The sequence below is a fragment of the Neophocaena asiaeorientalis genome, unplaced genomic scaffold, assembly GCF_003031525.2.
Source record: "Neophocaena asiaeorientalis asiaeorientalis breed wild unplaced genomic scaffold, Neophocaena_asiaeorientalis_V1.1 scaffold205, whole genome shotgun sequence".
NCBI classification, from domain to species: domain Eukaryota; kingdom Metazoa; phylum Chordata; class Mammalia; order Artiodactyla; family Phocoenidae; genus Neophocaena; species Neophocaena asiaeorientalis.
In genome coordinates, this window is record NW_020174369.1 from 3810791 (window position 1) to 3834226 (window position 23436).

Sequence of the window (23436 nt, forward strand, 5' to 3'; positions counted from 1 at the left end):
TTCCTGCCTTTCATCTATGGTTACCTTCATATGTAGCACACACCTGGCCACAAACCAGGACTGATAGACAAATTATTGCATGGTCAATAAGTATTGCATTTAAGAAATAGTTATTTCATGTTAACTGTAGGGCTACAGGTGAGTTAATTATGGTCCTTCCTTAAAAGGACCTAAGAGTCTAATAGGGAAGATGGATAGGCCCCATATAATTTGAGAAGAGTAAGGATTGTGGGGGAAACTAACATTTACTGGGGATGTGCCAGGATGAGCATTGTAACATGCATAACCTCACTGAATTGGATCCTACTATCAATATAATGAGTTAAACACTGCTGTCAGTGAACAAAGGGAAGCCCAGAGATATTAGGTGACTACTGGCCAGGAGTAATGTAATTACCAAGTAGGAGAACCAAGGTGTTATTTTTTTTTTAATTTTATTATTTTTTAAAACTTATTTGCTTTACAATTTTGGGTTAATTTCTGCTGTACTGCATAGTGATTCAGTTATACATACATATATATATACACACACACACACATATATATATACACATACACATATATACATTCTTTTTCATATTATTTTCCATTATGGTTTATCACAGGATATTGAATATAGTTCCTGGTGCTATACAGTAGGATCTTGTTTATCCATTCTCTATACGATAGTTTGCCTCTGCTAATCCCAAACTCCCAGTCTATCCCTCTTCCACCCCCTCTCCTTTGGCAACCACAAGTCTGTTTTCTGTGTCTGTGAGTCTGTTTGTTTTGTAGATAAGTTCATTTGTGTCATATTTTAGATCCACATATAAGTGGTATCATATGGTATTTGTCGTTCTTTGACTTACTTCACTTAGTATGATAATCTCTAGTTGCAGCCATGTTGCTGCAAATGGCATAATTTCATTCTTTTTGATGGCTGAGGAGTATTCCATTGTATATATGTACCACATCTTTATCCATTCATCTGTTGATGGACATTTAGGTTGTTTCCATGTCTTGGCTATTGTGAATAGTGCTGCTGGGAACATAGGGGTGCAGGTATCTTTTTGTTTTTTGTTTGTTTGTCTTTTCTCTCCAAGCAGGTATAATGCTCATGATAAAAGCAGTAAAACCATCACAAACACACCTTGGAAACATTATGCTAAGTGAAAGAAGCTGGTTGCAAAAATACCACTTTTTCCATTTACATGAAATGTCCAGAATAGGCAAATCCATAGAGATAGAAAGATTAGTAGATTAAGGACTGTGGGGGTCAGGGGAAATGAGTAACATATTTCTTTTAAGGTGATGAGTATGTACTAAAATCATGGTGATGGTTGCACAACTTGGAGAATATACTAAAAACCATTTAATTGTACATTTTAAATGGATAAAATGTATGACGTGAATTATAGTTTCATTCGGATGTATGACCAGGAGTGGGATTGTTGGATCACATGGTAACTGTATTTTTAGTTTTTTTAAGGAACCTCCATACTGTTTTCCATAGTGGCTGTACCAGTTTACATTCCCACCAACAGTATAGCAGGGTTCCCTTAGGAGAACCAAGGTTTGAACTGAAGTGTGTCAGTCTCCAAAGCCCCAGCTCCTTCCTGAAGTTGGAAACGTGGCGGGACTGACATTCTAACTAATAAGAACAATCATTTAAGACGTGCTCTCTCTGAGCCAGCTGGTGTTCTGCACACTTCACATGCACTTGCTCGTTGTTCTCTCAACAGCTCTGTGGTGAAGGTAGTACTGTTGTCCTCTGTAATTCTCATAGGACAGAGAAGTAGAAGTGAAGAGTAGTTCAGTTGCTTTCTGAAGGTCACACAGCTGTGACGTATTAGAGCCAGGATATGCACCCTTGCGGTCTGGCTCTGGAGAAGAGGCAGTGGAGTGTGCAAAGGCACCTCCGTGTAGAGTAGCACGTTGTGTTACTAGAACTACCATTGCATCAGTCAGTTTGAGGAATCGGACAGGGGAGAGGAGGGGTGCTGAAACGCAAAGGTGTTGAGAGGTGAGGCTAAGTGGAAGCCTGGAGCCAGATCACAAAAACCTTACAGTGTTCAGTGCCCTATACAAGGACCCTTCACAAAAGATGCAGAAGTGTTCCTTAGAAAGGGATGTTTTCTGTGACATTGGACTGTTACACATCCATCATACGGAAGGGTTTATGAAGTTCTGCTCTTCTACTAGTTGAGTAGTGAAGGGATTTCTCAGTCGTGGACCTTGTCTGTGCCCTGCAGGAAATGACAGTGGTATAAATAAAGAAGGAGGTATATATACACATATATACATATCCAGATGAGCCCCCGAGAAGTGCCAAATGGAACCGTAAAGTACACCCATCCTTTATATGTTGGGGGTGAGCAAAGTTTGGGTTGAAGGAAATTGGGGAAAGAAAGAAGAGGGTCACCACTGGGAGCCAGCCTGGACTGGACACCAGGTTGTCCTCAGATGTCCCAGAGCACTCGACATTTGATGGAGCACTTTTCCCACCTCAGCCCCCTCTCCAGTACGCTTGGCAGCCATTCAGCCTGGTGCTGCACTGACACAGGAGTTCCAGCCAGGAAGTGAATGAATCCATTTTCCAATTAAAATGAAACTTCTCCAAAGGACCTGCTCACCCTAAGAAGAGAAATTTATCTTCCTGGCAGTCTGGCTTGGCTAGGATATGTCTCTGCCCCTAAGACAGATGGTGAAAAGCCATTAACTTGAATGAGAAAAGAGAAACTGGGACAGTCCTTATTCACAACCTCATTCACTTATCCATTCATTTCTTATTTCCATTTACATAAACTCCTGTTTAGCTTGCACATCTCTGCTCATTCATTTATTTGTTCATTCATTCACCTAATGTTATTCCTTGTCTATAGATCAGATACAGTGCGAGGTCCTAGGAACAGCGAGACTGAACAAAAACACAGTCCCTGACTCTTAGAGATTTCAGTTTAGGGAGAGAGATAAACATGTGAACAGATGATGGGAAGGGCTATGATGGGGATATTCACTGAGTATTATGGGGGCATAGCACAGAACACCCTACCCAGCTTAGGGGAATCAGAGAAGATGTCATGGAGTGCGTAAGACTTGAGTCCTAAATGATGAGCACATGTTGGCCAGGTGAGGGAGGGAGGATATCCAGATAAGGAACACTATGAATAAAGATGTAATGGTGAGAAAAAGGACAATGTATGTGATTTTAGTGCAGTATCTCAGATCTATCAGAGACGAAGCTGGCAAGTAAGGCATGATTTTTACATGCCACGTTAATAAATTTAATCTTTAACTCCAAAGGTAGTAGAAAACTTTGAAGGGTGCAAAGGGTACTAGATTGAAAGCTCCCTGTGGGTGGGGCTGTGTCTGTTGTTTGCTCTCATTTCCCTTGCGCTGAGCACAGTACCTGACATGTAGAGAATACCAAATAAATAATGAAGGCATGAATGAATGATTTATATAGTCAAATATTCATTTTACATAGGCCATTACATTCTAACTGGCTGTGTAGAGGGTGGGAATTGAGGGGGTTAAAATTTGAAAGAGGCTGTATCAGTTAGGGTAGTGACAGGCCACCTCAACACTTGATGGAGTTAAAAAGCAACCATTTATTTACCTTGTAATTACGCAGGTTACTGATTAGGGATGAGCTAATCTAAATGGATTTTCTTGTCTCCGCTGAATGCGTTCAGGAGTCTCCGGAGGGCTGCTGGGTTTCCTGATCTTAGCTCTATTCGGCTCTCTTGAATGTGTGGAGCCTTGGCCGGGACGGTTGGTTTTTGCTCCACGTGTCCTCTCATCCTCAGCAGGTCAGCCTGAGCTGCCTCATGTGGCAGCTCTACATTCCAAGAAGACAAGAGCAGGGTCTTCAAGAGCTCAGTTCAGAAGTAGCACAGTGGTGTTTCTGCTTCATTGCATTGGTCAAGCCAGGTCCTAAGCCCAGCCCCAATTCAAGTGGTGGAAAAACAGATTCACCTCTTTTTTGTTTAATTGAAGTATAGTTGATGTACAATGTTGTGTTAAATTCTGCTGTACAGCAAAGTGATTCGGTTATATATATATATATATATATATATATATACACATCATTCTTTTTTCATATTCTTCTCCATTATGGTTTATCATAGGATATTGAATATAGTTCTTGTGCTATACAGTAGGACCTTGTTGTTTGTCCATTCTGTATATAATAGTTTGCATCCACTAACCCCAAACTCCCACTCCAGCCCTCCTTCAGCCCACTCCCCCTTTGGCAACCACAAGTCTGTTCTCTATGTCTGTGAGTCTGTTTCTGTTTTATAGATAGGTTCATTTGTGTTGTATTTTAGTTTCCACATAAGTGATATTATATGTTATTTGTCTTTCTCTTTCTGACTTACTTCACTTAGTATGATAATCTCTAGTTGCATCCATGTTGCTGCAAATGGCATTATTTATTCTTTTTTTTAAGGCTGAGTAGTATTCCATTGTATATGTGTACCACATCTTCTTTATCCATTCATCTGTCGATGAATATTTAGGTTGCTTGCCATGTCTTGGCTGTTGTGAATAGAGCTGTTATGAACACAGGGGTGCATGTATCTTTTTGAATTATAGTTTTTTCTGGATATATGCCCAGGAGTGGGATTGCTGGATCATATGGTAATTCTATTTTTAGTTTTCTGAGGAACCTCCATACTGTTTTCTATAGTGGGTGCACCAACTTACATTCTCACCAACAGTGTAGGAGGGTTCCCTTTTCTCCACACCCTCTCTAGCCTTTGTTATTTGTAGAGTTTTTGATGATGGCCATTCTGACTGGTGTGAGGTGTCACCTCATTGTAGTTTTGATTTGCATTTCTCTAGATTCACCTCTTAATGCGAGGAGCTACAGAGTCATATTGCAAAGGGCATGAATACAGGGTTGGGGAGAATTCTGGCCACTTTTGTGGTATACCATAGACAGCATAGCAATAATCCAGGTGATAGAATGTGATGGACTGAAAATAGGATAGTGAAGATGTGGTGTGATGGGTAATTTTATGTGTCAACTTGACGGGGCCACAGGGTGACACTTGTTCAAACATTATTCTAAGTGTGTCTATGAGGGTGTATCTGGATGAGATTAATATTTGAATTGGTCAGCTGAGTAAAGCAGATTCTCCTCCCTAATGTGGGTGAGCCCCATCTAATCAATTGAAGACCTGAATAGAATAAAAAGGCTGAAAAAGAGGGAACTCCTCCTACCTGACTGCCTTGAGCTGGAAATTGGTCTTTTCCTGTCTTTGACTGAAACCTTGGCTCTTCTTGGGTCTTGAGCCTGTTGGCCTTTGGACTAGAAATTACACCATCAGTTCTCCTGGTTCTCAGGCCTTTGGACTCAGATTGGAACCCCTGAGTCTCCAGCTTGCCAACTGCAGATCTTGGGACTTCTCAGCTTCTATAATCATGTGAGCCAATCCTGATAATAAATATACATATATGAAGAAATATACAAATGTACATAGATGTCATATATACGAAGGAGATATATATATAGGATATATGATATACATATTATAAGATATGTATTTTATATATAAGGTGTATATATATATATATATATATATATTACATAAGATATATATGTAGTCTCCTATTGGTTCTATTTCTTTGGGGAACCCTGACTAATACAGGGGGCGTGAAGAGGTGGGAACCTCTTCATGGATTAATTGGGAGTTTAAATTAGAAGGATGATTGGATGTAAGCAATGAGAGAGAAGGAGAAGATGACTCCTAGGGTAACTGGATCCCCTGACATAGAAAACCAAGGAGGAGGAAAACATTTGGGGAAAATAACAGATTCTGTTCTGAACGTGTCGAGTTAGAGGTGCGGTGGCGCATCCGGGAGACGTGTCTCAGGAGAGTTTAGAGTTTGAGATCGTGCATGTTACTCAGCTAGTAGTTGGTTGGAACCTTGGGAATAATTAAAATTGTCCAGGAAGCATGTGAAAAGTGAGAAGAGCATTTGGATGAATCAAGAACATCTCTCTGTATTTAAAGGGAAACTAAGGAAAAGGAGCTCAGGAAGGAGATAGAATAGCAATGATGAGAAGGGCATGAAGGGATCCAAGAGAGTGAGGTGGTAAGGAAGACCTCCTCACTTCTCTGTTTGTCCAAGTCTCCCACTTTATTTCATGTCTGTTCCAAGACCTCACCCAGTCCAAAGCCCTCTCTTCTCTTAGAACCCTCCCTTCCACAGACAGTACCACCCACTAGGAACTGTGCTATCTAGGTTACCATGGCATCCTTCTTTCCTCCTTCTGCATTTTATTGTGCTTTAGGGAGGCAGACCCCTAAACTAGCACTGGGCTGGGCATTAGAGATCTACATTTTAGTCTGTCTTTCCACTTACGTGTTGTGTAACCTTGGGACAGTTGTGACCCCTTTCTGGGTTTTACTTTCTTAACCTGAAAGGTGAGGTTATAATTTCTTACCTTTCCCCTATTCTTTGCCTTAAAGAATTATACAGGTCAGATGAGATCATGCATGTTAAAGCACTTTGAAACACGTGAAGCTCTGCAGTAGTAATTAGAGTGAAATCCGTTGACTTATCAGGCACTCCACATTATTTCATTTAACCCTCCCAACGTCCTTTGAGGTAGATGCTAGTAATGTGGCATTTGAGGAAACTGGGGCTTAGAGAAATTAATTTGCCTAAAGCTACACAGCTGGGAAGTGGTGAGGACAGTAATCAAACTCAGGTCTGCCTGACTCCAAAGTTCTTAGGGCCCACATACCAAAGCCTTGTTTTCCTAATGCATGTGGTGTATCACATTCCTGGGCAAAGTCAGCTTTGCAGAACACGATCCGTTTTCATGCAAATGATAACATTTTTATGGTTGGAAAATCTGCTCTAGTGTGGATTATAAATTTACCTTTCTGTAGAACAGTAGAGCTCTAGGGGAGGTGTGGGGGGAAGATGCATATATGTATCCAGTTCTTGAAAATTAAATAATTTAAATTATACAATAGAATTCTTTCATTTTATAAATAAATTCTGTGAAGGTACAGTACAGTTAAACAAAACCTTCTCTAAAGGGGGTGATCTACCTTGTCATTTTAGAGTTTTGTTTTTTGGGTGTCATTCTCAGCAGTAGCATAAATATTTATTCTACTTGACCTTTAGGCTTCAGCTCAAATCTATCCTCCATGAAGTCTTCTTTGGCCACCCAGGCCCCAAAGCCCTTTCCCTTCTCTGAACCCTGTTTGTGATTACTCATTAGAGGCAGATATAGGGCCACACAAAAAATATTATGAGAAAGTTATGAGGCTGACTTACCAAACCTTGGTATCAGGCTGATTACATTATCATCATACATCATCTTATTAATTACCATTTCCTTTGCACACATCTTTCTCCAGCTTCATTGTAATTTTACTTTATTTTTATTTATCTATTTTTTTGCGGTACGCGGGCCTCTCACTGCTGTGGCCTCTCCCGTTGCGGAGCACAGGCTCCAGACGCGCAGGCTCAGTGGCCATGGCTCACTGGCCCAGCCTCTCCGCGGCATGTGGGATCTTCCCGGACCGGGGCACAAACCCGTGTCCCCTGCATTGGCAAGTGGACTCTCAACCACTGCGCCACCAGGGAAGCCCTGTAATTTTACTTTAAAAGAGTTTGACTTTAAGTTTCTTTATGCCTCCTGAAACTTTTTGCATTTAAAAAAGTTAGCGGCTTTTTGCCCTCCAGGGGTTTGAAATTTGGGAAAGATGGACTTAGGCACTTGAATATATAATAAGGACACAGCAAGGGATGGAGGGATTCACTGAAAAGGTGATATTTGAGCTGCATTTGAAAATCGAAGGTAGACGTTTGATCATGAGAGAAGATGGGAAAGCCAATCCAAGTAGCAGCATCAGCCTCAGCAGAGTCAGGGGGATATGAAAGAGTGCAGTGCGTTTGGGAAGAGAAAGAAATGAGGTGAGATCAGGGTGGGGAGTGAGGAAGACAGGGATGATGGGCAGTGAGCCAAGAAGGAGTCATAACAAATAATGGCCAAATTGGAGCTAAGTTATGTGTCCTGAGAGCCATGCCAAGGAGATAAAATGTGATTCTAGGCCACAAGGAACTGTCGAACCATTTTAAACAAAGAAACGTCATGGTAAGTTTTAAGTTTTTAGAAAGATGTCACTGGTAGCACAAACCTCTCAGCATATCTGTCTGACTTAAAATATCTGCAATGTTTGGTCTTTTTCTCTGTGGATGGGAGTATGAAACAGTTATTTCATTCATTCTGGGAAGTTTCTGTTTGCGGATTATGACCCAGTCCATGTTTTCAGCATCATTTTTTTTTTTTTTTTTTTTAAAGAATGAAGTTGAGGATTAAGTTTCTTCCTGAAACATCTCTCCTTTCTGGGCCATCAGCCTGTGCCCTAATTCTTAGTCGTGAATATAGAGTGAGGATAAGGTTTTGCTTTTTTAAGGGCCGTTGTGCTGGAAAACAACATCGTGAGTATTTGGGATGTTCTGGCAGGACCATTTACTGGGAGGGAATTAGGGAGCTCTGTTCTTCCCTTTCATTCACTGCACACAGCAGGGAGCCCAGATAGAATCCCACTGCAAGTCGTAACAAAATACTTAGTTGATCCTTTTTTAATTGTTCATCCCTACTTTCCCATGCTGCTCCTAGACCCTCACGTCTCCCAACATACATTGCAGTGTCTGCTTCATTTTACCCTCAAGTTCCCTTGGCATCTAGAAGCCAGCAGAGACCTCACTGCCTCCCTGGACATGGCAGTGAGAAGGAAAAGGAGAAAGCTCCAACTCTCTGCCCCAGGCTGGTGGGGTGGCTGCTGCCTGGCCTTGAACCTCAGATACACTACTCCACCTCCGCCCTCTGCCAAGACCCGCAGCTGTGTGTGCTTTGAGTGTGGTTTTATGAAGTAATAGATGATTAAAAAAGAGATTTGTTCTCTTTGGTGGCTTTCAAGCCTGAGGGATTGCTTAGCTCAAAGGATTGTTATTGGAACGCAGAAGCCTTTATTGCCAAGTCATACACCCCAATCACTGCTGATTACTTTTTTTTTTTTCCTTGAAAAGACTACTTTTTGTTAGTTGCTTGGTAACTGGAGGAGAGGCTTAACTCCTTCAGCACAGAGAGCTCCTAGTTTGAACTGGATTCAGTACCCACATTATGAGATGCGCCTAAAGTTGGCTTGTGTCGGGGACCTGCTCTGTGTTTGCTCTAGCCCGTGTACCATTTGTGCATGGAAGTTGTTATGAGGGATGTAGAAGTTAAGTGAGTTGCCCAGGATTGAAAGTGAAATCTCTGAAGTTTAATAAAACAGTAGAGGGCCTCCCTGGTGGCGCAGTGGTTGAGAGTCCGCCTGCCGATGCAGGGGACACGGGTTCGTGCCCCGGTCCGGGAAGACCCCACATGCCGCGGAGCGGCTGGGCCCGTGAGCCATGGCCGCTGAGCCTGCGCGTCCGGAGCCTGTGCTCCGCAGTGGGAGAGGCCGTGACAGTGAGAGGCCCACGTACCACAAAAACAAACAAACAAACAAAAAACATTAGAAAAAATGTGTTTTGGAGGGCTTTTCTTCTGTAAAGAATGGTAATAGCTTCCATCATGATGCTTCCAAAAGGCCAAAGCCCACAGCTCTGCTAGATCTGGGAGCCTCAGGGTGGTGACTGTGGCCTGGGAAGGAAGGAATGCTCACTTTAGAGTGGGAAGCCCCATGTCGCTTTGGGTTAAGGCCTTGTCATCTGAACCTCAGTTTCTGCATCCTTCACGTGCAGACTGTTGTGTATCACCTACCACCTCTGAACCATCCTGAGAATCCAATGAGATGAGGAACGTGGGGGCACTGTTGTAAGCTGTGGAAGAATCTAAGAGGACAGTCGCTGTGCCTGATGCAGGCCCAGTGGTTCCAAGGATAGAATTAATTCAGTAAGATTGAGGCCCTTGGCTGGGACTCCGCTGGTTGGGGAGAGGCAGGGTTGGAGAGATTTTCTCATAGAACTGGATTAAGAATCCATCCCCGGGGGCTAATAGGCCCTTGGCCAATCTGGCATTTGATGACTAAGCATTTGTGAATCATGTAGCCCAACGTAAGAACACCATGGGAACCTCATAGGTAGTGTCAGCATCTCCAAGTAAGGGATCAGGCTTCTGGAGATATTCCTCTCATCCAGGCAAACGCTTTCCCCCTCTCCTTTGCTGGCTAAGCGGCAGACTTTGCTTTTGTGGAGAAGGCAGGGAATACTACTGCTGTGTTCTCCCTCTCTACTGCTGTGTTTCTGTGCGTTTTTAAGGGTGCCTCGCACTCCTTATATGATGCCATTTCTGGTCACTCCTTCTATGGAGAGTTTGAGCCAGGGTCTCTGGCTTTGCTCAGTGAAGCCGGCGTCGTCTCAAGAAAAGATGGCGCCGCCAGGCTGCTTTGTCCCTCCTGCCCCCGATGTGTCTCTTTCTGGCCAGAGGCCTGATGCTGTCTCTGAGACATTCTGCCTGGGTTCCGTTGTCCACAGAGGCTGTCTGCGTGGCTACAGGCTGAAAGCTCTCATTTTGCAAGGTCTGTAATGACTGTATACAAGATCTAACAGAAGCAGTTATTTTCTGAGTTGAGGAAGACTGCTTGGCTTTGGCTGGTAGCACTGATCGTTGCTGCAGTGGTTTCGTGGTTTATTTCTGATTGGCCTTGGATTTCTGAAGTCTTTAGAAGGAGGATGCCTTTTCTCCCTGAGAACTGATCACCGAAACCACAGAGCACATGGAAAGAGATTTGGGGGACTACCCAGAAGACATACTAGTAGCTTGACTCATAGTTTCAAAGGCTACCATGTTCTGACTGATCTATTAGCATATAAAGATACTGCTAGTTCAGAGCTACGTTTGGCATATTTAGTCAACTTTAAGTGTTGCTTTGTTTAACATTAAGACGTATGGGTGTTCAAAGGAAAGTTTAGCCCTTTCTAGATGTAAGTGGTCACCCAAATGCTTAGGAATTTAAAATAAACAACCAACAACAACAACAGAAAATGGGCTTAACACTGCCTTTTACATCTGAGCCCTTTTGATGTTATTATTGTTTTAATGGGACCCTGTTCCTGGGTTAATACTCAGTTTCTCTGCTGTGCGTGGATGTCTGTGTTCAGAGAGTGGTGATAGCGGAAGAGAAAATAGGAAGAACTCATAGAATTTGAGGCCAAATATAGATAAAGAATAGTTGTATGTCTATAAAATAGATAGAACAGCACTCAGGACTTTTGTGTTGTTCTAAGGAGGTAACACATGTGGAAACCCTTTGTAAACGCTGAAGCGCCTCTCACCTGAGAGAGATTGGAAGGTGAAACTGAGCAGTTTGTCTAGTTGTTCAATGCATATTTATCAAACGTCTGCTATGTGTCACCTGCTAGCAGATACTAGAATATGTCTCTTTTGGATCTTCTGTCTTGTTGCCTTTAGGTTCCCAAAGATACCCATGTACTTAGGATACATTCCTTTTTGTTGTAGCCTCTTGGGGAGGGAATAATTGAAACCAGGACATGGAGAGTTGCCTGGGTGGTAGGAAACCTTCCTTGCTGCTGCTTCTGTCTCTACTGCTCTTCTCTTTTTGAAGTCCTACTTCTCCAGGTCCTTGGCAAAAAAATGGCCACTTCACAGTTTCCAAGTTTATCTCACCTCCAATTCCATTCAAAGGCAGAAGTTAAATGACTCCATTTGGATCCTGAATCTAAATTCCTGGGAGAAGGAATCTGATTGGCCCAGTTAGGTCACATGTCCACCCCTAGTCCAGTTAAGTGTGTCAGGGGGACTGGAGTCATGTGATTTCTACCTCACAGCTAAGGGTCCAGTTCTGTGCCGGGGAGGAGAAAAGACAGTTGTGGGATATTATGGTGCATAAAACTGACAAGGTCCTTGACCTCATTGAGCTTACAGTCTAGCAGAAGAGAAGGACATTATACAACTACTTGCAGGGTGATATGGGTTATATGACAGCCAGACCTCACCTGAGGAGGAGATCCTGAAAGACCTCCCCAGGGAAGGATGGATTGGGTTAACCAAAGTGGGCAGAGCAGCAGGGTGGTGGGTGAGGAAGGAGTGTTCTGGACAGAGGTGGCAGAGGAAGGAAAAGCCCAGTGGCAGGAAAAAAAAATCTGACCACGTTGGCAGCGTGGAAGAAATTGGAAGGAACAAATGTTTAAAAAAGTTATAAGAATAGCTTGATTCCGTACCATTCTCTCTGGCTTAGATTGGAAGTTCTTTGTGGACAGGGACTATCATTCCTGTTGCCTTTGGAACCAGTCAGCCTGGGGAGACTTTTTCATGGCAGGACACATTGCATTTCATCGGGTAATTTCTTAGTGTGGTTTTTCTCCCCAGTTCACAGCTGTTCAGCTTTGAAATCTTTTTATGTGTCTTGAAGAGTATCCTCTTGCCCTTCACTGGGAAGATGGATTGCGTACCCTTGCAGAATGTACTTCCTCCTGCTCCAGGTTGGCAAAGAGGAATAAAAGGGAAATTATAGTCATTTTTGGAAGGATCAATAATTGCCAATTTTTCTTTCCTGTATAGTACTGCTTTTATATCACTCACCATTCCCAGCCCCTGAACAGATGTTTTATTGGGCATTGTTGGCTATGCTTTTGTTTTGAAAATTTTGAAACATTATTGAAAGAGGAGAGGGGGAGAAAAAATAGCCCATAATTGATTCTAATATGTATTTAATTTGGCAGAACTTGAGAGAGACTTGCTGGGATAAGGCGGGACATTTCTTTGATCTCCCAGACTTCTTATCGTGGAAGGCAACAGGTGTCACAGCACGGTATGTTAATTATGAGTTGGGTTTTATTTGTGTTCATCCATTCTCGGGTGTCTGTGTGTATGTATATATATATATATATATATATATAGCTTTCTTAACTCGCTTTGACTGGATGTACTGTTTGTACATCTGCATGCGATTTTGCGTACTTGAAACATCTTGAATCCATCTTCCACTTCCACTGCACATGCCCAAACACCATTGTTCCTATGAGGCCTGGAATGTGGGTATCCAAGGTGAAGACCATTCATTAAAATTGGACACATTTAAAGGAGACATGAATAGTCCATTGTGAAATGTGACTATTTTTCCAAAGGTGCTTTTTACGTGGTAAATAAAAGAAACATTTTTTGGCCCCTAAAATTAAGGCAAGAGTTATGTTTTTCAAGGAAGGTGATTTTAACTTTAACTAGATGGGTGTGTTAATGAAGCTATTTTGCTTTTTATATCAACGTACCTGAATCATCCCAGAGTGTAGAAGTATGTATGTTGAAGTCAACAGTATTTCTCAAGAAATTACAAATATTATAAATAAGTTATGTGCTACACATCAGAGACAATTTTAAAAATACTCATGGAGTGTGACTGTGGCTGCTACAATGGATGTGTGCACAGATGTGCATATATATGGACAGATTGGACATGTATCCTCAAAGCATGCAAACCTGTTGTCATCTTGACCTCAGATTTCAGGGCATGCACAAGGGGAGGGGGCAGTAGGGCAGGGAGGGGTCTTCTTATCTTGGAAATGATTTAGAATTGCATATGAGAAAGGGGATCATTTCCCAGAGGACCGAAAAACCTGCATGAGTATGTATATATTTAGGTATATCTTAAAGTCATCTCTTTTAGAGAGCGCTAAATCCTCCCTATTTTCCCTTTTATTTAAACTCATGAGAAGCTGGGAATGGGAGTACCATTTTCCCTGTGCTCTTTCTGTCTATCTCGTTTTGTATGATTTGGATTTTCCTTGTAGAGAGTTGATGAGAGTGTGATAGTTCATTTGGCAGCAGGGGCTTCCAGAAAGGAGATAGTAGATGTATTTCACAAGCACATCATTCATCTTGTTGATTATTCTCCCCTCCCACTAATGAAATGCTAGGGTGGAGGGGATTCACGTGCATATTAAAATGGCCTCAGTAAACCTCAGGTACTCATCCCTCTCTGGAGAGAGGGCTCTGGAGGAGTGGTCTGAACTTTAACCCAGAAGGTGCAATTAGTCACCATTATATTGTTATCATCAATGGGGAGGGAGTTGTTTGGGTGAAGATCTCATCTGGACATTCCTCTTTTGGTGTGATATTAGTTGTCCAGAGTTATTTCTGGCAGGACCTTTCTCTAGTTTTTTTTTCCCTATCTTTGTGCAGTAGTGAAGGAAATGTTTTGATTATTTTAGCCAAATGGACCTAGGAGTCAAAACAGTGCTAATAGTGTGGGTATCGGTAACAATCCATTGGCCCCCACAAGCCTTGAGAACTCAAAAGCAGAACTACAGATGGAGGAGGACCTTGATTTTCCTTCTCTTTTTCCTTGGATGTTAATCAATCCAATTCACTGATGTCCTCCCTGTTTTTCTGATAGTGCTAGATAGTCCACACCCCCATTTCCAAGTGTCTAATGCCGTATTAAGACACCAAGAAGCCAGGTTTTTGAAGCTAGCTCTGGCTCAGATAGATTTAAATGCATTGCTTTGCTTATCCACTGTGGAGTTACAACATGACTTATCCTCAGTTCTGCCATGCAAGAGTTTGGTGACCTTGGGAGTGGCCTTACCTTCTTTGAATCTCACTTTCCTTATCTATAAAATGGGGATTGTGATACCAAACTAGCCTGATTATAGGAATCAGCCGAATCATTTATTCAAAGCCCAGATCCTCAGGGCTTCCAGTTTCAAGCCTTCTGAATCAGAATCCCTATGGGATACCTGGGAATTTGTGTGATTAACAAGTGCCCCAGGTGGTTATATGGTCCGGTAAGTTGGGACAACATTGCCTAACAGAGTATACATGAAAGTAATATGTAAGGTGGTCCATACCTGTGAAGGACTGGACGTATTTTGAAAGGTCGGATGGATTTGGTAAATTTAAAGATGGACAGCTTCTCGTTGGCCTATCAGAACATGCTTGGGGGCTTCCATTGCCCACCTGTGACAATCTGAAATCCTGAGGAAGCAGAAAGTTTAGTGCTCAGAAATGATTTATTGACTGTCCAGTCATCCCTGCCATTTTTTATTGGCTGAGACACTCATGACTCATTCTACTTTCCTTAGCGTGTATTTGCAGTCCCCTCCCCGCCCCTTGTCCATACTCGCCAGCACCTTCAGAGGCCTCCCTTCCAGCTTTGCTCTCCTGGAGAGCTGAGCCTGTGGACCTTGGGCACCAGGCACCAAGTTCCTCTTGTAAAGGTGGTTGCCCTCTCCCAGGCACACTTCTCTCTTACATCTGTCTTTCTTTTTTGTTGTTTCCTCAATCTCTTCATTCTTTCTTCTCTATTTCAACTTGCATGATCAGGCGAAACAAGTAATCTCAGAGCTTTCTCAATTATAAATATAATTGGGGTAATGACAATACTTACTCCATGGGGTTATTGTATGGACTGACTGAGTAAGGTGACAGAAGATCTTCCAACACAGCGCTGAGAAAGTTTTTGAAGGAATTAGCTATTTTATTTTTCTATAAATTTATTTATTTATTTTTGGCTGTGTTGGGTCTTTGTTGCTGCACGTGGGCTTTTCTCTTGTTGTGGCGAGAGGGGGCTACTCTTCATTGCGGTGCTTGGGCTTTTCATTGGGTGGCTTCTCTCGTTGCGGAGCACGGGCTCTAGGCATGCAGGCTTCAGTAGTTGTGGCACTCAGGCTCAGTAGTTGTGGCTCGCGGGCTCTAGAGTGCAGGCTCAGTAGTTGTGGCACACGGGCTTAGTTGCTCCGCAGCATGTGGGATCTTTCCGGACCAGGGCTTGAACCTGTGTCCCCTGCATCAGCAGGTGGATTCTTAACCACTGCACCACCAGGGAAGCCCTAGCTATTTTATTTAGTTTCCTTACTGTATCGATTTTGGCAGGGAGTCTTTGCATTAAGCTTCTGGCCTAGCGGAAAGAGGGAAATCGTTGTAGTCAGACTGACCTGGGTTCAACGTCTCTGCTATGTACTGTCTGTGAGAAGCTGGAGTAAATTACCACCCTCCCCCTCCCCCACCCCCTGCCCAAATTCAGGTCCTCATCTGGCAGTCCTGTCAGGGTTAGAGGTACTGTGGATAAAATGTGTAGCACATTGTATTTAAACAATTCACAGTTCTTTTAATGAAAAATCCCCATTGTCTTTCCATCTTCTAGAATAAGGAAGATGAGGGTCTGAGTTTGAATGTACGAATGCCAAAAAACACTCTGGACAGTGGAACATGAACTTGGCATCCTCTGGGCCAAGGAGAGGTTCAGATTTGGTGTTTATCTGGCTCTTATTGTGATTGTTTTGGGAGGCTTTGGGGAAATGGGTGCCAAAAAGGCTAGAGGGTGTTTTTTTTCCCTTTCTTTTTTTCTCTTTATTATTCTAGTGGAGTCATGGCTGAAAAAGTGATCAGATTTCACCTTGTCTTAAGCCTTCAGACTTGTTTTTGGCAGTGACGGTGTGTAAGAAGTCTTCCTCCTCCTCCTCTTATCTGTTTTTCTCTCTTCTCCTGCTTTCCCCTCCCCCCTCGCTTTATTTATTGTTCTTACCTTCTAAAATATGGCAGCTACTCTTGTTTTTCTGGCTCACTGAGAAAATCACCACTTTGGCCTATGATTAATTTGTAATTCAGCTCCATTCTTTTCATTATATTGATGAAAATAATTATTGCTATTTTTTAAAATAATAATTTATATAAATCATCAGTCATCATTTATTGACTGCATTCTCTATATCTGTGCTAACTTTTTAACAAATGTGAACCCCATTAGTCCTCCCAACCATCAGTTAAAACAGGTGGTGGTATCACCATTTTGCAATTCAAGAACTAAAGCTCAACGTTGTAGTAATTTGCTACATCCTAGCCTTTAGTGGATAACTGTCCAGAATTTTGGTAACATGAGAAGTGGGAAGTCAGAAATTTGAATAATAAAATTTTGTATAATCAGACAAAAACATATGCATATGTATAAATCCTCCCTCTAAAGAGATTTGAGGTGACTGATAATAGAAGATAAAAGCAGTGATAAAAATATTAAAAAGTCACAATGGAGTGAAATATTAATAGAATAAGATAAAGCCAAGAGCTTCATAGAAACTATATGGTTCATCACAATTACTAATTGATTTGTTTCCAAGCTTCCTAGTGGCCAAAGAAAAGGTGAGAACATAATCAGGATTAACTGAGTGAACACATAAGAACCCAACTGCTGTTCAGGAGAAGAACTCCCTCTAACATTGTGGTCTGAGAGCAATTTCTCCTAGATTATTGAGGGTTGGCAATATTCTGTAAATTATCTAAAAGTATGTCCTTTGAAATTCAGTTATAGCTTCAAAAAGACTTTATTTTAAACCTAGTTTTAGATTTACAGAAAAGTTGTGAAGGTAGTACGAGAGTTCCCATTTACTTGACACCTAGTTTTCCCTATTATTAACATCTTATGTTTGTGTGATACATTTGTCAACAATTGATGAACCGATGTTGATATATTATTATTAACTAAATTCCATACTTAATCATATTTCTTTAGTTTTTACCTAATGGCCAAGATCCTATCCAGGATACCATATACAGTTAGTCATATCTCCTTAGTCTCTTCTTGGCTGTGACAGTTTCTCAACTTTGTTTCTGATGACCTTGACCGTTTTGAAGCTTGGTCATATATATTATAGCATGTCCCTCTAATGGAATTTGTCTGACGTTTTTCTCATGATGAGACATGGGAAGTATGTCCTGGGGAGGAAGACTACACTGCCTATTTCTATTGAGTACCATTCTCATCATGTCATATCATATCAAGGGTACATACTAGCAGCATGTCATCACTGTTGATGTTGATCTTAATTATCTGGCTGAGGTATTGTTTGTCAGGTTCCTTTCCACTTTCTGTCTTGTATTATTGGAAGGAAATCACCATGTACAGCCAACACTAGGAGTAGGGAGTTATGCTTCAATTCCTTAAAGATGGAGTTATCTACATACGTTATTTTGAATTATTTTTATAGAAGATTTGTCTATTCTCAATTCATTTATTTTTATTTCTTTGGACAAAAAGAAATTGATTACTGAGTTCCTTATGCACAAGAGACAGTTTGGTTAGTTTGCTTTAGAAGTTATATGTTAGAATTTCTGAGTTTTCTATGGCATATGGGGAAACAGGGCTGAGCTTCTAGAATCTCAGGTTTATTTTTCCTTACATTTTGTATATGATATATTACTCCCCCCCACTACAATGTACAATTCTGTGAAAGTTGTCAGTAAATATTCTATTTTCTACTTTGAGATGAATTTATGTTCTTTAGAATTGTAATCCTTTTAAAATAGCAATTATTTTCCTGATATGCATGGTTCTCTATGTGTGGGGTTTATAAGGGATGTTATTATTCTGTTATTTTTCTTATGGTTATTTGCTAATCTGTCAGGAGAAGATTATGGCAGGTTATTGATCCAGATCTATAGTCATTTTCCAAATATAATCTCCAGGATCTCAAAAATAGTATCATTATTTAATGACTCTTATTACTCTATTTCATTTTTTAAATTATAAATCTACTTTATACAATTTATTTTTTTACTCTATGTATTATTGTATTTTCCCTTTCAAATATTATCTGAAAACATGTTTTTGACCCATATAATATTCTATCTTATGTCTGTATAATGTCTGTGTTAGTTTTGCCAAGTTTTTAGGCTTAAAATGATCTCTTATTTTAATGTGCATTTTTATTATTAAATGCAGTTACCTTTTCTTATATTTATCAACCACTTGTTTTGTTAATTTATGTCAATTAATGTCAATAATTGTATCTATTAGTATTACATGTATTGATTGCCTATTTATGTCAACTACTAATATTTATATTGGATTTCAGTGTTTTCTTAAATATTGGTGAGAATTCATGTTTTTGTTTGTTCATTTTACTATTTTCCCCAAGGTGTTATTTTTGAAAAAAATTTAAAGCTACAGAAAAGTTGAGAGAATGGTATATGGAACACCATATCTTTACCTACATCAGCGGTCTCCAGCCTTTTTGGCATCAGGGACCTGTTTCGTGGAAGACAATTTTTCCAGGGACTGGGGCTGGCGGGGGGTGGTTTTGGGATGATTCAAGCGCATTACGTTTATCGTGTACTTTATTTCTATTATTATTACATTGTAATATATAATGAAATAATTATACAGCTCACCATAATGCAGAATCAGTGGGAGCCCTGAGCTGGTTTTCACTTGTAACTCACTGATAGGGTTTTGATATGAGTCTGCAAGCAGTTGATTTATTATGGTCTCTGTGCAGTCAAACCTCTCTGCTGATGATAATCTCTATTTGCAGCTGCTCCCCAGCGCTGGCATCACCGCCTCAGCTCCACCTCAGATCATCAGGCATTAGATTCTCATAAGGAGCGCGCAACCTAGATCCCTCGCATGCGCAATTCACCGTAGGGTTCTCGCTCCTACGAGAATCTAATGCCGCCGCTGATCTGACAGGAGGCGGAGCTCAGTAGCGGTCTGTGGCCCGGGGGCGTTGGGGACCCCAGACCTATAATTCATCAATTAACGTTTTTGTTACATTGTGCTCAAAAGTGTTCTATCTCTGACATGCATATATGTGTTTATTTTGCTGAACCATTTATAAATGAATTGCAGATACCACCTTCTTTCCTCATAAATTCTGCAATGTGATCCCCAAGAGTACTGTCCTTCTCCTGTGTAACCACAGCGCTGTTATCACACTTAGGACCATTAACATTAATCCTCATTATTTAAATTCCTAACAGGTACCCTACTGTTAACTGTTCAAAGTGCCACTCCCTTTTCCTTGCCATTGGAGTTCTGACTGATAGAGACTACATACAGAGCATATTAGCTAGATGAAGAATGAAAACCTACCTCATTATCTTAGAAAATACTTGTTAACCTTTAATGTATAGAGCTTCTGGTATACTGGGTGGATAATGCAGCTCAGAAGTGAGGCTAAACCAGCACTTACATGTTCAGGTGTATGTGTTCTTATATGGAGGAAGGCAGGCCCGATATGCCAACCAGATGTCATCAAGTCAAGTAACTGAGTCAGCAACATGAATGCAGATCCTGCTGAGGTGTGCTTACCTAAAGCCAGGGCACACTGGTTGCACCTGGGCATGGAGAGTGAAGGCGTGGGCTCACTGTTATTCTAGGAATGACTTAGTACCTTATCTTTAACACAGTGACCCCTTCAAACATGGCTTAATATATTCCAGTGTCACAACAATCAGAAGGATTTCCCTTACCGCCTTGGAGAAAATTAAGTCAGGGGATGGGGTGCAAAGTCAGCTGCGCTTCCTCTGGTGCTACTCTTAGTGGAGAGAAGAGCGGGCAGGGAGCAGGCTCATCCTCCCTAAGGGCTGAGGCAGCAGCACGGGAGGAAGAAGGGGTAGACTTCCACGATAATATCTGCCTCTGGTGGCCTGCCTGCAGTCCACATCCCTTCCTTAGTACTTGACGTCCTGATTACCTCACTCAGTTGCATATCTAAGATAAGACTTGATTTAAAAAAAAAAAAAAAGCTTTATTGAGAGAGAATTCACATACTATACAAGTCACTCATTTAAAGTATAGTTCAGTGCTTTTGATAGATTACATTTTTATGAATTTTAGTAAAATATCTATAGCATAAAATTTACCATTTTAAGTGTCCAATTCAATGGCATCAATTACATTCATGGTGTTGAACAGCTATTACCACTACCTATTTCCAAAACTTGTTACCCCAAACACAAACTCTGTAACCATTAAGTAACACAACTCCCTGTTCCTGCCTTCCCCTGCCCCATTAACCTCTAATCTACTTTCCCTCTCTATGAATTTGCCCATTCTAGATACCTTATATAAGTAGGATCTTATATGTCTGGCTTATTTCACTTCAGCATAATGCTTTCAAGATTCATCCATGTTGTAATGTGTAAGAATTTCCTTCCTTTTTTATGGCTGAATGATATTCCATTGTATGCATATGCTACATTTTACTTTTCCATTCATCTGTTGGTGGACCCATGATGGATAATTGGGTTGTTTCTTCCTCTTGGCTATTATGAATAATGCTGCTGTGAGTATTGATGCATAAGTATCTGTTTGAGTCTCTGCTTTCAATTCTTGTGGGTATATATCTAGGAGCTGAATTGCTGGGTCACCTGGTAATCCTATGTTTAGCTTTCTGAGGACCCACCCACTGAACTTTTCCATGGCAATTGCATCATTTAACATTCCCACCAGCAATGTATGAGGATTCTAATTTCTCTACAGTTTCACCTGTTTTTTTTTTTTTTTTTAAATTATAGTCACCCTCATAACTGTAAAGTGGATTCTCACTGTGGTTAACGACTTGATTTTTTGTTAGAAATCTATTGAATGAAAGTAAAATTGATTGAATTTAGGTCATCCTAGAGGTAACATTTTTTGGCCAGAACTTGGTTGAAACTTGACAAAGATTCTGAAGGTAGTGTCATAAAACTAAAGAGTTCTGGGGAAAAAAATAACAGTTATTTCTGATATGATTGATGGTAAAACTCTTTGATATGCATTGTTTTATGGTTGTGTTGAAGGATGATTTCTCAGAACAATGGTATAAAACCGTTCTTCTAGGTTCTAGGAAGAATGATTCAGTCATCCTCTCGCGTCAGCTTATTTTTTGGTATCTTTAATAGTGCTGAGAAATGGCCTGTAAATATTAGATTTCCTTTACCCTTATTTTGGGGAAAGAAGAGTGCTCTCACTCTCTACAGAAGAAAAATTATCCTTATCTCTTCACTGATGAGTAATAGAAAAAATAGAAAATTAAAAATCATAGTGGTTTGAACAAACAGGCGTTCATTCTCTTCTGTAAGTAAATACAGATGTATAGAGTTTTGGGCTACTATGACAGTCCCACAAACTCATCAAGGACACTAACTGTTTTGGCATTTTTACTTCATTATCTTCAGCCCTGACTTCCATTCTCAAAGATACCTCATGGTCCAAAATGGCTTATGGAGTCTCTGTTTTTCAGCCCACATTTCATATAGCAGGAAGAAGGAAGGTGGGAGTTGCATAAAAAGGCTGTACACACCTGAGTCAGCCTTCTTTAGAGAACCTTCTTTGAAGAGCTGCATAATACTTCTGCTTGCATGTCATTGGTTTATGCTCACACGCAGCTAGAGCCTGGATAAAATAGGCTTTCAGTTGGTGCATTGCGTTTCTCTTACTACTAAAGAAAAAAAGCGAGAATTAATACTGAGCAAATAAAAAGATAATCACAAAATTGTAATTTCTCAGTAAGTTACACCGACCGTTATCCCAGATACTAATTTATAATCCTTCTATAATAGCCACAGAGAGAAGGGTGAGCACAGGACAGGTCGTAGGGGTGGTGATATATAGTTGGAAACAACTGTAGCTCATAGTTTCCTTCCTTCATTCATTTCACTTATTCATTTATTCTTTGCATGTATGTTAATAGAGCACCTAAGAGGTCTCTTCTCTCTAGTCTAGCAGTAGGTAGGTACACATTTATTTAAACTATTCAAATTCCTGTAAGGGCTGGAGCCAAATACTCCTTAGCTCACAGTTTTGCTCTGCCATTTACCAGCTGGGTGAACATGGGAAAGTCATTTAATCCTTCTCAATCCCAGGTTCCTTTTATGGTTGAAGGGGGACAAAAATTACATGGCTTTGTTTTATGGAGAAAATGGAGCACCCTGGGTGAAACCTCTAACCAGTTTGCAATACAGAGTAGTACACAGGAAGTGCTACTTTCATTTATCTTTCCCTTCAGTCTTTATTTTTTAGTTTTACGTTCTAAGGTGAAGCTAAATTCAGTTAAACAGCTTACAGGTGGGGTGGGGACAGTGGGCCATTTAGAAACCAAATAACCTGTTGGGCAACTTCTCTCCCCTATTGGGTTTTGTCTTGCCTTCCTGTAGGGTTCTGTGAGTCAGAGGGTGTGAGAGTGTCTCCAAAGGTCTCAGAGCTGTTGTGGGCGTGAAGAAATGAGCAGATGGCAGGAGACCACAGGCCATCAGTATTCAGAGGCTGAAAGTCCAGGAAGGGCAGGAGAGAATGGAATATGCCAGGGCTGTCGGGGCAGGAGGGGAACGGAGTGTTCATATCATGGCTTCTCACCCATGCCTACAGTTGAGGCACAGACCCCCAGTGACTGGGAGTCCTGCTGCTGCCCTACACTAACGCTTAACTAAGGGATCAATGACTGTCCCTCTTTATCTGCTCCGTTGAGTCCAACCCTGAGGAAGGTTGAGGTTTCTTCTTTCACTTTTCATCAGTAAAGCAAATCTCGATGGAAAAGGTTAGGAATCCCCACATTTGTCCTTTGGGACAAAGGTGGTAAAATAATGTGTGACCTTGGGTGGTTATGATGTGCACCCTTCAATAAGAACCACTGGTCTGAATTTGCTCAGTTCCCATAACTTAAAAAAAAAAAAAAATAACAGCCAGTTTGTATTGAATACCTGCTGTGTGTCAGGTACTGTTCTAG

The 23436-nt window shown here is 41.1% G+C and overlaps 1 protein-coding gene across 10 annotated transcripts in view; it reads left to right on the forward strand.

The window, feature by feature from the left end:
• The window catches only part of FGGY (FGGY carbohydrate kinase domain containing), a 424150-nt gene that overhangs the window by 53406 nt on the left and 347308 nt on the right, over positions 1-23436 (forward strand). For all 10 annotated transcript variants that reach the window (XR_003004668.1, XR_003004667.1, XR_003004665.1 and 7 more), the window contains one exon: positions 12682-12770. Coding sequence is in view for 5 of the 10 variants with exons in the window: in XM_024756234.1 (XP_024612002.1) it covers positions 12682-12770 (89 nt within the window). In the remaining 5 variants the exon portion in view is untranslated. The remainder of the gene's footprint in view (positions 1-12681; positions 12771-23436) is intronic.